The sequence below is a fragment of the Girardinichthys multiradiatus genome, chromosome 2 (genome assembly GCF_021462225.1).
Source record: "Girardinichthys multiradiatus isolate DD_20200921_A chromosome 2, DD_fGirMul_XY1, whole genome shotgun sequence".
NCBI classification, from domain to species: Eukaryota; Metazoa; Chordata; class Actinopteri; order Cyprinodontiformes; family Goodeidae; genus Girardinichthys; species Girardinichthys multiradiatus.
The window spans coordinates 3,995,871-4,011,195 of NC_061795.1; the positions used below are offsets into that span (position 1 = coordinate 3,995,871).

Genomic DNA, 15,325 nt, shown 5'->3' on the forward strand with positions numbered 1-15,325 from the left:
TAGGTCAAGGGTTGGTTCTCATCACTTCCTCTCAAAAGCATGCTAAAATGTGGAACCATTCTTCCACCTCTTTGTCCATCTAAGCTGAACATTCACCCAGTGACCTCGACTCTGTTTTTAGTATTGATGAATGTGCTTCTCCTCACAAAGATTTGTTTAATTTCAAGTTACATTTCTGGCTGTACTGGTGGAGTGCGTGGAGTGTTTTCTAAGATACTCCTGAGACTCTGTCATGTCTAAATTTCTCATTAAGTGCCACCTTAGGGCTCACTGAGCTTTCCCCACACTAACTGAGTATCTTCACACTATTCACCAGCTATTGAAAGATCTCTACATTTTTTAAATGTCCTTTCTACTTGGCCATTCATGACTATCAACAGTGCCTGTTCACAAAGACAAAGTTAGAATCCCATTCCATCCCATTGCCCTCATTTCTGTCAGGGAGGGCTGTTGGGTGCTTTGGCTATGCTGACGGTCTAGCATCCAAACTATGTCCTTGGTGTACAGGGAAGGAGAAGGAGCAGAATTCAAAAAAAGCATTCTAGACTCCAAAACTATGACTCTTTTTTCCAGGCGCACTCTTGGAAACAGCTGTTACCTCAGCTAAGATTTCCCCAATCTTTGCTTTAAACTGCAATATATGTTTGAGGGGTTTCTTCAAGATTCCAGATTCTTTATGTCATTATGTCACCTTAATGAAATTTAGCTAAGACCCAGCTCAAAAGACACACATGTATATATAGAGATACACATGTAGGTTTTATATTGGGTTCTGTACAATCCGTTCCAAATCCTCCCAAAGCATCTCAATGAAACCAAAACCTCGGGTCTGACTCGGACCAGGAATTTCCATTTCTTCATTTCCAGATAGTTTTAGATGGATTTACTGGTGTGGTTCCAGTTCTGCTTCAGCTTAACTTTTTTACAGATGCTCTCAGCCCTCTCTGTTACATGCAAAAATTTATCGAGGATTCTATGATGGTGAACTCACGAGGTCCTGCTGCAGCAAAACATCACAGAATCATAGCACCTCCAGCACAGAGCTGGAATTATGGATTTGGTTCATAGCAAACATGTCCTCTGTTCTTGTGTCAAAATAATTTAACTGGAAACAAAGGGGTAAGAAGTCCCTTTGCAAATATTCTAATAAATTAATTCTCTATCTTAATTCCTAAACCACTGTTACGTCCAGTCTGAAGTGTTCCTATTGCTAATGTTTGGTTTTCCTGGCAAGCATAAAAATACCAATAATGAAACCAAAGCCCATAATTACAAATATTCTCTTGCTGCCATGACCATTATAAGTGAACATATGTATATGGATGGGTTTTCTTTAATAATGTCAATTCAGGAAACAAACCAAGACAAATAACCATAGTATTTCAATATTAAAAATATATATTTTTATGACCAGAACAAAAACACAAACAACACTGGAATTGATAATCAGCTGCATTCTAATGTATCACATTTGGAGTTATACTGTTCTTCTTAATAAGCTTAAATAAATGTTTGCTGCTGACATTATTGGCTAGCTTTCTACAGGGCTGGTATAATCTCTTGCCATCCTTTATTGTAGTAGCATAATCTCACACTGAGGAATTTCATGCTTTTAATTTGAATACATTTTATTTGGTGTGAAAAAAAAACATGTTAAATAATTGTTTTTAACAAACTTGCCAGTGGCACAATAATTGGTAAAAATCATCTTAAAGTAAATGTTTTGAGTACACTTTTTCTGTTGTTTTCTAGATTCTAAGAACTTTTTGGCTTGATGAAGGTCTGTGACCAAAATCGAAATGTTGAATATTAATAGCTTGCAAGTTTAACACGAGTTTCCCTTGTTAGGAAAAGAGTGGGTTTTGCCCACTCTTTTCCTATGCAGTTGTTCCAGTTATAGATGTGTGATGTTTGATTTTTCAAACAAACTTATACGACACAGAGGCTACATTTATTTAGCCACTGGCCACTAGGCTGGACGAGGACCCAATTTTATCGTGCTAACACCCACAATGTAGAGCATGATAAGGGAGGTACAAAAAATGTTCAATTCTACACTCTTCAGCGTTTTATAGATATTTGATTAGTGTGACCGTGAGAACATACCACTAGCACTTGGATTCCCATTATATCACTATTAGTTCAAAAATAACAAATCTGTTAGCACCTTACCAAACCAGGAGAGCTTCAGCTACAGTTTAGTGTTAGTGGTACATCTCTCGCTTTATTTGTTATCTTACATTAACTTATTTTCTATTGACCCTGTATTTTTCCACATTCATGATCACAAGGTCCAGAATTCTGCCGTGATCATCAAAAACAGTGCCATACATTCATAGAACATATGATTATGTTTTTCCTTAATTTTTGTCAAGCCTTTGTGCTTTGCTTTAGTGGAGTTAGATGCTAAACTGTTAAAAATCGCACTATTCTGCAATGGTGAAGAATCATGGATCTGCCCTGATGAGGCGCATTCACACTGCTGGTTCAGCCCAGGGATTGGTGAAAATGAGAAAAATGCCTTCTGTTTTTTTTTTTTGCTTTAGGAAACTATCCCACAAAGTATTGCGAGATTACGGAACCCGCGAGGGGACATGGGGGAATTTTTTTCTTTTGCGTCCCCACTCAATACTTTTGCGTCCACTCGCAATACTTGTGTTGAAACCACTGGAGAAGTCAACATAACTCTCACAGTGATCCCGGTGGTCTCTAGGTGGGTGAGCACCCGCTGCAGCAGGTAGATGACAGCGTCCCCTTCTCCGATGTTGGGCCTGTAGGCAAAATGCAGAGGGGTCCAAGGTGGGGCTTACCACAATGTGGAGGTGGGCGAGGATGAGCCTCTACATGGTCTTCATCAGGTGGGAGGTCAAGGTGACTGGTCTGTAGTGGGCCGGTTCCTTGGCATGGCCAGCACTAGTCTTCATCAGCTGTCCCTCTGACACTCTGCTGAACTCTCCTCTACTCCTCTCTGTCCCCTGAGTTGAAAGCCCTCTTCGTCTGGTTCAGATGGGTTCTAAGCTCAGGGGTCACCCAGGGATGGTTGGTGGAGAAGCACCTTACCTTCCGGGTTGGCACAATGCTGTCCACACAGTTAATATAGTCCGTAATGCAGCAGGTCAGGACATCAATGTCTTCTCCATAAGAGCTGCAGAACATGCCCCAGTCTGTTGTCTGGAAAAGGTCATGTAATCTCTCATTGGGCTCCTCCGTCCACACTTTCACAGACCTTTACTGTGCTCGCTCTTTTCTCACCTTGGATGTGTATTGTGGGAGCAGATGGATGAGGCTGTGGTTTGACCATCCAAGCGGGTGAGAGGGGCAGAGGTGTAAGCGTTCTTCACGTTAGCATACAGTAGGTCCAGCCTCTTGTTGTCCCTCGTATGGCACTTGATGTTTTGCATGAAGGTTGGGAGAATGGCGGGAGAGAGGCGTGATTGAAGTAACCGCTGATCAGCAGGAGGGCCCGGGGATGCTATGTCTGGATCTGGGTGACTGCGCTGTGGAGCCACCCACACGCAGCAGCACCAGCAGCCGAGAGCAGGATCTACACGCAAAACACAATTATGTACCCTGACTCCCTCAGGAATGTAATTAGGCCGCATGCCCACAATAAGCAACTCCAAGTCCTAGGTGCAGAGCTGCTCCTTCACGTGGACATGCGTCCCGTTACACCACCTCTTAATAACAAACACCTCAGCTGCATCTAACACAGAACAAACAATGAATATGTGGAAAAGCAACCTCATGACCACTGGTAAGTAGGATGGAAGATCTGTGATGCTGTGGTCATCTTTCTCTTATAAAAGGCACTGGGAACCTTGCTACAGTGTCATGAACATTTTAGAATATCATTGTAAATACAGGTCCTTCTCAAAATATTAGCATATTGTGATAAAGTTAATTATTTTCCATAATGTCATGATGAAAATTTAACATTCACATATTTTAGATTCATTGCACACTAACTGAAATATTTCAGGTCTTTTATTGTCTTAATACGGATGATTTTGGCATACAGCTCATGAAAACCCAAAATTCCTATCTCACAAAATTAGCATATTATTAAAAGGGTCTCTAAACGAGCTATGAACCTAATCATCTGAATCAACAAGTTAACTCTAAACACCTGCAAAAGATTCCTGAGGCCTTTAAAACTCCCAGCCTGGTTCATCACTCAAAACCCCAATCATGGGTAAGACTGCCGACCTGACTGCTGTCCAGAAGGCCACTATTGACACCCTCAAGCAAGAGGGTAAGACACAGAAAGACATTTCTGAATGAATAGGCTGTTCCCAGAGTGCTGTATCAAGGCACCTCAGTGGGAAGTCTGTGGGAAGGAAAAAGTGTGGCAGAAAACGCTGCACAACGAGAAGAGGTGACCAGACCCTGAGGAAGATTGTGGAGAAGGGCCGATTCCAGACCTTGGGGGACCTGCGGAAGCAGTGGACTGAGTCTGGAGTAGAAACATCCAGAGCCACCGTGCACAGGCGTGTGCAGGAAATGGGCTACAGGTGCCGCATTCCCCAGACCTGGGCTACAGAGAAGCAGCACTGGACTGTTGCTCAGTGGTCCAAAGTACTTTTTTCGGATGAAAGCAAATTCTGCATGTCATTTGGAAATCTAGGTGCCAGAGTCTAGAGGAAGACTGGGGAGAAGGAAATGCCAAAATGCCAGAAGTCCAGTGTCAAGTACCCACAGTCAGTGATGGTCTGGGGTGCCGTGTCAGCTGCTGGTGTTGGTCCACTGTGTTTTATCAAGGGCAGGGTCAATGCAGCTAGCTATCAGGAGATTTTGGAGCACTTCATGCTTCCATCTGCTGAAAAGCTTTATGGAGATGAAGATTTCATTTTTCAGCACGACCTGGCACCTGCTCACAGTGTCAAAACCACTGGTAAATGGTTTACTGACCATGGTATCACTGTGCTCACTTGGCCTGCCAACTCTCCTGACCTGAACCCCATAGAGAATCTGTGGGATATTGTGAAGAGAACATTGAGAGACTCAAGACCCAACACTCTGGATGAGCTAAAGGCCGCTATCGAAGCATCCTGGGCCTCCATAAGACCTCAGCAGTGCCACAGGCTGATTTCCTCCATGCCACGCCGCATTGAAGCAGTCATTTCTACCAAAGGATTCCCGACCAAGTATTGAGTGCATAACTGTACATGATTATTTGAAGGTTGACGTTTTTTGTATTAAAGACACTTTTGTTTTATTGGTCGGATGAAATATGCTAATTTTGTGAGATATTAATTTTGGGTTTTCATGAGCTGTATGCCAAAATCATCCGTATTAAGACAATAAAAGACCTGAAATATTTCAGTTAGTGTGCAATGAATCTAAAATATATGAATGTTAAATTTTCATCATTACATTATGGAAAATAATGAACTTCATCACAATATGCTAATATTTTGAGAAGGACCTGTAGAACTGTGCTGGACTCTAGGAGAAAAAGAAAAATCTGTTGTCATTGGTTGCTTGATAGTGATTCAGAACATTTAACTAAATCAAAACAGAAAGGATTCAGCAGACACAAAATCAACCCTGTTCTGTGGTATTCCTATATAAAATATGTAGGGTGATCTAAGGAGCATAAGAGAAGGCCCAGGATTGGATAATCTAGAGAAATATAAATATCATGTATAGGAATATTATTATAAGAGGAATATTCAAAAGACTCTTCAAAGACTGTCTGTATGAACCCGCCTTGTGAAATGTTAAAGGAGAATACTAAGTGCTATCCTATTGGAAAAAAGAGGGTTAAATAAAGCATTAGCATTACAAGGGTTGCAAATAAATGTTGCTGGAACTGCATCTGTTTAAATCAGATATAATCACTGAAGACATTTCAGCTCCTTAAAAAAGAATCACATTTCACTGTAGAAAACTTCCTCATCCTTGAATCATGGTCCAAGGAAGGAGGCAGTAAAAAGCATACAGGTAACCATAGGAAATGAAGCTTTGCCTAAGTTTGGTACATAGTAGCTGCTTTTACACAAAATTTACATATCGTGTCACACTAAAAAAAATCCACGACTGTTTACATCCTTTTTGCTTTTTTTGGGGTTTTATTTTAAGAGATCTTAGAAAAGAAAATACCAAAATTACAAACTTGTCAAACAAAAACAAATTCTATAAAAACTTCCCTTAGGTGAACTTGGATCCTTGCAGGCTGGTAACTGACTTGTCAGCCCCGCTCTAATCTGGGATTATAGTGTATCGTGTCAGAGCGGCAAAGGCTATCTGTCTAACATGCTCCACATACTTCGTTCCATCAGTGCACCAAATGAACCAAACAGAATACTGCTGCAAATCTGGGAGCAAAACTCGAACAGATTTTACTGTTTAGATTTGAGTGGAAAAATTTACCTTTGCTATAAGAAAACAAAAGAAACCTGGTGGCTATTAGGAGCACCTTTTTGAGTAAGAAGTCACTGAACTAAATTATTTTGCCTTGAGTAGGGTCCAGCACATTCCATGTGAACATAGCCAGCAGGACCATGATAAGGCAAAGAGGTGGGAGTATGATGATGGAAGGCCGGATGACCGCGAAAGATGACAGTATAAACGGTGCCTCCAGGTGCTGGTGAATGTTCATCAAAATATTGGCAATCAAGATGGCACAGAAAACCAGTATTGCAGAGAAGGAGTATAACAGCAAGACAAGCCAAAATATTTTGCAAATTCTGTCTTTGAGGAAAACATGTCTCCTCTGTAGAATCAAATGTAAGATTTATGGTGCATTTCAGGGTGGAGGAGAGCAACCCAATCCTCCCTGCAATCAAAAACTGAAAAAATGGTCTTGATAAGATGCAGAATGTGAAATTTGGCAACAATGGTTTCTTCCATAGTGGGAAGGACACAGAAAAACCTGAGGCCAGTTTCAGAATTTGTTGTGCGATAAATAAAAGTCGTTGAAAGCAAAACAATGCATACTGATTTACTCCTGCTTGACAGTTTGCTTGCATGAAACAGATGTAATAGGATGTGGCTACCTTATATCTCTGCAGGTAACCCATCCTTTGGATGACAGAAGCCTGCATATGGCTGCTTTCATCCCTCAACTGACTGTTTTCTTTGCGAAGGAGCTGCTCTTGTTCCAGCAGAGTGGAGTAGCGCCGTGTTAATTTCTTCTCGTTGACCTTCAGGACAGTGAGCTTGCGGAAAGCTTCACTCAGCTGTCTCCTAATGTCCTCCGGGTCTCTGTGAAGTGTGTCCAGCAGATCCTGATGGATGAAATGCATGGTAAATAAACGGCCCTGACCCAGACAGGACACCAACTTCTTTCCTCGTGTGTCCTGTGCTTGTTTTGTTATAAACTTCTGCTCTGTTCTGATTTATGTAAACATGGAGATTTAGTTGCAACACGTGTTGAAATCTGTTCAATCCAAGATATGCAGTGGTCTTGGATGATTCATTTCTTTCTCAAACCCTACATCTGTGTTTGAGTAAAAATTTAGGCTGATAACAGGAAGCTCAATGTATTGCAGCAACTATGCTCTTTTTTATCCTTTACACGTGTCCAATTCTATATGAAGCAGAACATGATGGATTAGGAGATGTTGGGGTCTTCTGGAAATTTCACAGTTCAGGTAAAGGTAACCATACTTTACATTGAACAAACAAAGTGACTGATGTTTCTTAGCAATGCTAACTGTGCTACTCATGCCAAATGCTAATATGAGATGCCTGAGATATAAGTGATCTCCAGTTTGACTGTATAGCTGTGTAAAACCAACAGCTATCTCTTACAACCACTTAAGATGGTGCCTCTGTTTCTGTTGAAAACAATAACCAAGACTCCTTTATAGTTACAATAAATAAATGTTTTGACAATCCAACGTTACAATAAATTGGACTTTTAACCTTTCAAACATTAAGCTAGATGCAGCTCTTTAGTTTGAAATGATTTTATAGAAACGACGCAACACCCTGTGATATGGTGCACATTACCAGCAGGTGTAAAACGCTGTAAAATGAAACAAAAGGTCAGCTATATTGTCATGCAAGGGAGTATGAAAAATATACTGCCCTGTTCTTTTCAGTTGTGCTTTATTTAGAGGCACCGCTATCCCACAGCCTGGAAGATTTTACTGATTTTCAGTGTGAAAAACATCTATGGGATAATGGGCTATTTTGAGAAAGTTGAATTGAAAAAAAGTATTTTGTTGTTATTTAAAGTTCTAAAACATAAATCGGAATCGGCTAAACTTTGAACTGCAAGGTCGGATCTTTACTAAATTGGTGATCAGAAACTGGCCACAAAATCTCTGACTGGTGCATCTCCAGTAAATGGGAGCCACATTCTAAAGTCAAGAAAATAAACTCATTGGAAAATGAAGTGTATCTTAAAGAATTTGAATTTTATTAATCTGTTAGCAATTTGTCTGACTTACATTAAACTGTTGAATTTTCACATCGTCCACCTGCTTTTGCTCCTCCAGCCTACTCTTCGTGTCCATGGACGTCTGCTTCTCTCTTTGCCACTCTGCCTTTTCACTAAGAAACAAATAATAAAGACATTTTCACCAGTTCATTAAAACAGTTTTTATTCTAAATCATATATCAGTAAACCCACCTCAAGTATTCCTTATAGAGGAGTCCCTGTTGATGGCTTATGACAGCAAACTTCTCTTTGTATTCTTCCAGAGTTTCTGTAAGTTTCTTGCTTTTTTCCTGCTTGTTTTTTAGCTCCTAAAAAAGAACAGAGCCGTGTTGCTGTTTTTTTTTTATTTTTATGGACTCACAGTTGATTTACAATTGTTTAAGCCCAAGCCCTCAGATGAAAGCAAGTCTGACCTGAAGCAGCCGCACGGCATATTCATTCAAGGAGCTGATGACCTCTGTGCTGCTAGGTCCCAGGCCCCTAGGGAGGGTCAGAGGTTGAGGGAGGACTCCACCGCTGCCTGATTTCCTGAGCAGCTCCAGCTCAGTTTGGAGCTGGCTCACCTGACAGAAGAAGGCAATAGAAGGGTGTAGCATAACTTATCAGTCAAGCCTTTTGCAACACAACTACTTTCAGTTTCACGTAAAACATTTGCACAAAGTGGTTGTTTAATTTATTTCAGTGGGGTCCTGTGTAAGTTCTAGAAAAAAGGCACTTTACAGGAAGCAGTGGTGAATCAGATATTCTGAAATGTAGTCCACAAAAAAAAGAGGAAAAATGTAACTGTTTAAAACAAATAAAAAAGGGAAAACCGTTTAATGCGTCTAATATTCGACATTGCTTCCTTCCAGCACATGAATCTAACAAACATTGTCATTAACGTTTATTTGCTGCAGACTTTCAGCTTTCAGAACACTTTAACAGAATGTAAATTGAAAGCTGAAACTCTCGCATTGTTTACCTCCGTTCTCATGTTAAATGAAATGGAAGCAACACATGTTGGACAAAAAAAATAAAAGACTCACTGGTTATAGAAACATTTTGATTGCATACGCAAAAAGCTTTAACACACGTTTCCTGTTATTCATGTCCTTAAATTTCAGTATTTCCAAATTTTTTATTTCTATTTTATTTAATAACCTGTATATTAGATCAGTTTGAACACTCATTTGCTGCCTTGTTGTCTTGGCTCCAGTATTATGTCATCTTTTCATACCTTTTCCTTGGCTCTGACAAGGTGGGTGAAGCTGCTGGTCCCCTCCTCGCGAGCTGATTTCAACTCCTGCCTCAGTTCTTCATTTCGCACCACCAGCTGATGGATTTGGGACTTGAGGTCAGCCTCAGGCTGCCCACCTGGGCTGCTGACATCTAAAGCCTGTGTCAAGAGAGAGAACAGTTAAAAAACAGTTTACAAACATGCATTATGGACATAAATCCCAAATTAATTTAAATATTTTATTTCATAATCATAATCATCTTTATTGGTTATTGTACATTACAACGAAATTTGTCTTCTGCATTTAACCCATCCCTTACAGGGAGCAGTGGGCTACCATTGTGCGGCGCCCGTGGAGCATTCTGGGGCTAAGGGTCTTGCTCAGGGAGCCAGAGTGGTAATCTGTGGGATACGAACCTGGCCCCTTGTGTCCCCTCTGGAACACAAACCTCCTGTTCTAACCACTAGGCCACCACACCCTTTGAACCCTTTGGTGTTCAAGCTTCAACCCAATATCCTAGCAGACCCCAGAGAACCATCAGTGGGGTGTCAGTGTTTGTGTGCTGCTGGATAACTAGCAAGCCTTCAGTGGGCTGTGGCTTTTTAACCAATGAGCTCTGATCATCAATTGTTCTTATAGCAGGTATGTATATTGTAATCAGATGTACCGGGGAAACTCTCTGTGCAGGACAGAGCAGATCAGTAATAATGATGCATGTGAGTCATCTGAAAAGACCCTACAGCCACATACAGGGGTTGGACAATGAAACTGAAACACCTGTCATTTTAGTGTGGGAGGTTTCATGGCTAAATTGGACCAGCCTGGTAGCCAGTCTTCATTGATTGCACATTGCACCAGTAAGAGCAGAGTGTGAAGGTTAAATTAGCAGGGTAAAAGCACAGTTTTGCTAAAAATATTGAAATGCACACAACTTTATAGCTAACATAACAGAGTTCAAAAGAGGACAAATTGTTGGTGCACGTCTTGCTGGCGCATCTGTGACCAAGACAGCAAGTCTTTGTGATGTATCAAGAGCCATGGTATCCAGGGTAATGTCAGCATACCACCAAGAAGGACGAACCACATCCAACAGGATTAACTGTGGACGCAAGAGGAAGCTGCCTGAAAGGGATGTTCGGGTGCTAACCTGGATTGTATCCAAAAAACATAAAAGCACGGCTGCCCAAATCACGGCAGAATTAAATGTGCACCTCAACTCTCCTGTTTCCACCAGAACTGTCCGTCGGGAGCTCCACAGGGTCAATATACACGGCCGGGCTGCTATAGCCAAACCTTTGGTCACTCATGCCAATGCCAAACGTCGGTTTCAATGGTGCAAGGAGCGCAAATCTTGGGCTGTGGACAATGTGAAACATGTATTGTTCTCTGATGAGTCCACCTTTACTGTTTTCCCCACATCTGGGAGAGTTACGGTGTGGAGAAGCCCCAAAGAAGCGCACCACCCAGACTGTTGCATGCCCAGAGTGAAGCATGGGGGTGGATCAGTGATGCCATATCATGGCATTCCCTTGGCCCAATACTTGTGCTAGATGGGCGCTTCACTGCCAAGGACTACTGAACCATTCTTTACCATGTGCACCCAATGGTTCAAACATTGTATCCTGAAGGCAGTGCCGTGTATCAGGATGACAATGCACCAATACACACAGCAAGACTGGTGAAAGATTGGTTTGATGAACATGAAAGTGAAGTTGAACATCTCCCATGGCCTGCACAGTCACCAGATCTAAATATTATTGAGCCACTTTGGGGTGTTTTGGAGGAGCGAGTCAGGAAACGTTTTCCTACACCAGTATCACGTAGTGACCTGGACACTATCCTGCAAGAAGAATGGCTTCAAATCCCTCTGACCACTGTGCAGGACTTGTATATGTCATTCCCAAGACGAATTGACCGCAAAAGGAGGCCCTACACCATACTAATAAATTATTGTGGTCTAAAACCAGGTGTTTCAGTTTCATTGTCCAACCCCTGTATGTAGACGAGCTACAGCTTTAGCTAGCTCTGATGGGCCATGAGTCCACAATAGTCGACTTCTTGTTCTTTGGTTGTGAAACATTGCCTTAACTCCTCCCAATTTTGGAGCACACACGTCTTTGTTTGTTAACCTCTACTCAGTCTGTAGTAATGTAAAATTGGCTTCACTGTGTACAGAGACACTGGTGTTCCAGTATTTTCCAGTTCCTGGAAGGCTTGAACCTTGATGATCCCTGTGTTGTTCCTGAAGATCCCAACAAATCTCCCTTTATTGGAGACTTTTGTTGACTGTCCTGATGATATAATGATAATCTGGTTGTTTAGAAATTATTTTCAATTAATGCGAATCTAAAATTCCCTCTCTTGATCTTGACTGAGCTCCTTGGACCCTGACATTGTTCTGATTATTGTTTCTGTTTCTATGACACTGATAAACTGGCGCCATCTCAGCACCAACTCGTAGCTGGACCAGAGGCAGGAACTGGGGCGAAAATGGCCAATTAAAGGTTTACCGAGATAATTTAGTTTTTATCTGCCTGACAAGGAGCAAAACAATCCTATTAAAAATCACAGAGCTCGAACGTTCCAGCGCTGGATGTGCAGAGAAATAGCGTGAGCTCTCTGTACCTTTTTGTCTCTGCTGTTTATTTAGATATGATCCATCACCGTGTTTCATCAGGTCAATGTGTCGGGCAGAACTGTGCTTAACCCCAGTATTTTACACTGAACCTCTAAACACCATTTCTGTCTCAGTTCTTATTCACTATCAGTATCTTAATGTCATCAGATAGTGTTAATAAATCATACTCCATACACTGTATTCGACTCATGTTTGTAGTGCTGCTGGTACCGCTCAGAAATCAGCTGGTTAGGGTTGTGAAGCATTAGCAAGAACTCTGAACAGCCCCATCAGAGCGAGGATGAAAGATTTACTGTCAGAGACATTTTTCATGACATTATAATGAGGCTCTGAGTTCTAATAAACAACTGGCTCTAGCATCAGCCCTGGTAAAGCTCTGCAACAACCTTGGTGTCAAACAAATTAATGCTGTCAAAGAGAGACTTCCAGCTGCAATCAATCATGATCAGTCAGTAGAGACCGGTAGGCCTTGGCCTTCTCAAGACAAAAGACTGTCTAGAACCATTATCAACACTTATTAAAGATTTAGTTGACATTATGAGCCTATATGGATAATGTGGGATCAGAGAAAATACTGAATAAATTAAAACTGGCCACAAAATTTAAAATGTAAAAAGCTTTGCAGTTGTATGTGGTTATATCCTTTCACCCTTAGGAAAAATGAACAAATCATTTAAGGGTTAAAACAAATTTTCATTCATTTCAAGTGTTAAATGTTCCTCAACATCTATTATGATCATATTTATACTTACAAGAAACGCCAACAAACTTTGAACTTCAAAGTAAGAGCACATTTTGTTTTCTGTTAAATGTTATTTCTAACATGTGTGAGCAATGCGGCATCTGATACTTGCAATCCTTCCTCCTGGGCATGTCTGTTGCTGTAAAGCCGTTTAAGTATGCCCCTCTGCTGTGCCTCAATAAGGGTTGGTTTTCTTTTTACAACCTGCTGCTTTTCTCATGTGTTGAGTTACCAAACGACAGAAATAACAAAGAGACTCAAAGTAAGCTGTTAGCAACACAGCAGTAAATGGTTTCAATGAGAATTAGAAAAACAAAAACTTACAATAACATATGGGTCAGATGAAATGTTTCAGTGTGCTTAAGAGTTGGGCTTAATCTGTCAAAGTTTTTGGGGTTGAATCACCTCAGCATGTACACTGCTGTAAAAAAGTATTTGTCCCGTTCCAGACTTCTTCTTTTCTTTGCTTCTATGTCACATTTTAAATGTTTTAAATCATCAAACAAATTTTAATATCAGACAAACCAACAGAGCCCAACATGAAAATATAATTCCCTCTTCTTAAATCATGTATTAACCATTGTTTAACTCAAATCTTTGATTTCAGTAGCCACACCCAGATGTGATTAAGACTCCCCCAGACACGTAGTATCAATAAATCGCTTATTTAGAAACTGTTTGATAAAATAAAGTAGGCTAAACCTTTTTTTTTGGTATTTTTTAGGCGCTATTGGTCTTTATTTTTAAATTTTTTGACAGCATAAAGGAAATGGTGATAAAGTGGAGTAAGGGTATGCAGAAAACATCGCCGGGGCTCAATCCAGTGACAGCCTGCATCGAGAACCAATGCCGCAGTACATGGGTCGCGTGCTTAATCCCCTGAGGCACCAATGCTGCTCTCAGGCCAAAATATCCTTGTCTGTTTGTCAGACGTCCAGTACAAGACAGACTCCTGACATCTACAGAAATACACGGATGATTCTGAAGTCGTGGGGTGGATCAGAGACAAGAAGCTGGCAAGCTGGCATGGTGTGGAAACAATCATCTCATTTTGAATGTGACTAAAACAAAGGAGATGATTGTAGATTTTAAGAGAAACAGGAATAAGTCAAACACTATTTCCATCATGGTAGAAGAAGTGGAGGTGGTGGAGTATAAATACCTCGGTGTTCACCTGGACAACAGACTAGAGTGGAGATGCAACTGTGAAGCCGTCTACAAGAAGGGACAGAGCAGACTGTACTTCTTGAGGAAGCTTAGGTCCTTCAGTTTTTACAGCAAGAAGCGGCATACCCTCTACAAGTCTGCTGTGGAAAGTGTGATCTCTTCTGCCATCATTTGCTGGGGTAGCAGCATCAGAGCCAGGGACTTGAACAAGCTGATAAAGAAGGCTGGCTCTGTTCTAGGGACTCTTCTGGAACCTCTGGAGATCATTGTGGAAAGAAGGATTCTACATAAAATGAAGATCATTATGGAGAACCCTGAGCATCCTCTTCATGAGACTGTCCTACAACAACAGAGTGTCTTCAGTCAGAGGCTTCTTCAGATCTGCTGTAAGACGGAGCGCTACAGGAGATCCTTCCTGCCCACAGCCATCAGCATCTACAACGACTCTTTGAAGAGACCTGCATCATATGAGCTACAACAACATTTAATTTCCCTTTGGGATTAATAAAGTATCTAAAGAAATTTAAGAGCATATAAGAAACAAAGTAACTGACATCTATCAGTCTGCCAACGGTTACAAAGCCATTTCTAAGGTTTCGGGGGCTCTAGTGAACCACAGTGAGAGCCATTATTTCTAAATGGAGAAAACATGGGACAGCATGGACCTTCCCAGGAGTGGCTGGCCTACCAGACTCTTGAGGCTCAGTGGGAAGAGTAGTTGGCTTGCAATTTGAAAGTTTTGGTCCAATTCCAGCCTTTTCCTGCCATATTTCAATCTGCCCCTGGGAAAGGCACTTAAGACATCCTTAGGTTGTACCAATCTGTGTAATAATGTATGAATGGGTGTGTGTTTGTGAGTGCGACAGGGGGAATGTGTCTCTAGTGTAAAGCGCTTTGAGTGATCGGTACAACTGAAAAAAGGCTACATAAATTCACACCAATTACTGTTCTATAGCACTGCAGAACTCACCTAAGCCACGTCAGAGTTCATCACTGAACAATAGAACAATCAAATTTTCCAAACAACATCTTGATGAAAACGTAATGTGGACTGACATAACAAAAGTGGAATTTGGAAAAGAATTTCGTACCAACAGTCAAACATGGTGGTGGTAGTGTGACGGTCTGAGGATACTAGACGACCTGCAGTAATTAATGAAACTTTAGGTTAA

At 41.2% G+C, this 15,325-nt stretch overlaps 1 protein-coding gene across 6 annotated transcripts in view; it reads right to left on the reverse strand.

The window, feature by feature from the left end:
* Positions 1–15,325, reverse strand: part of cep290 (centrosomal protein 290) — an 80,502-nt gene that overhangs the window by 42,173 nt on the left and 23,004 nt on the right. For all 6 annotated transcript variants that reach the window (XM_047393011.1, XM_047393028.1, XM_047393044.1 and 3 more), the window contains 5 exons: positions 9,606–9,764; positions 8,803–8,952; positions 8,582–8,697; positions 8,400–8,502; positions 6,999–7,229 (listed from right to left, as the gene is read on the reverse strand). In XM_047393011.1, coding sequence (XP_047248967.1) covers positions 6,999–7,229; positions 8,400–8,502; positions 8,582–8,697; positions 8,803–8,952; positions 9,606–9,764 — 759 coding nt within the window. The remainder of the gene's footprint in view (positions 1–6,998; positions 7,230–8,399; positions 8,503–8,581; positions 8,698–8,802; positions 8,953–9,605; positions 9,765–15,325) is intronic.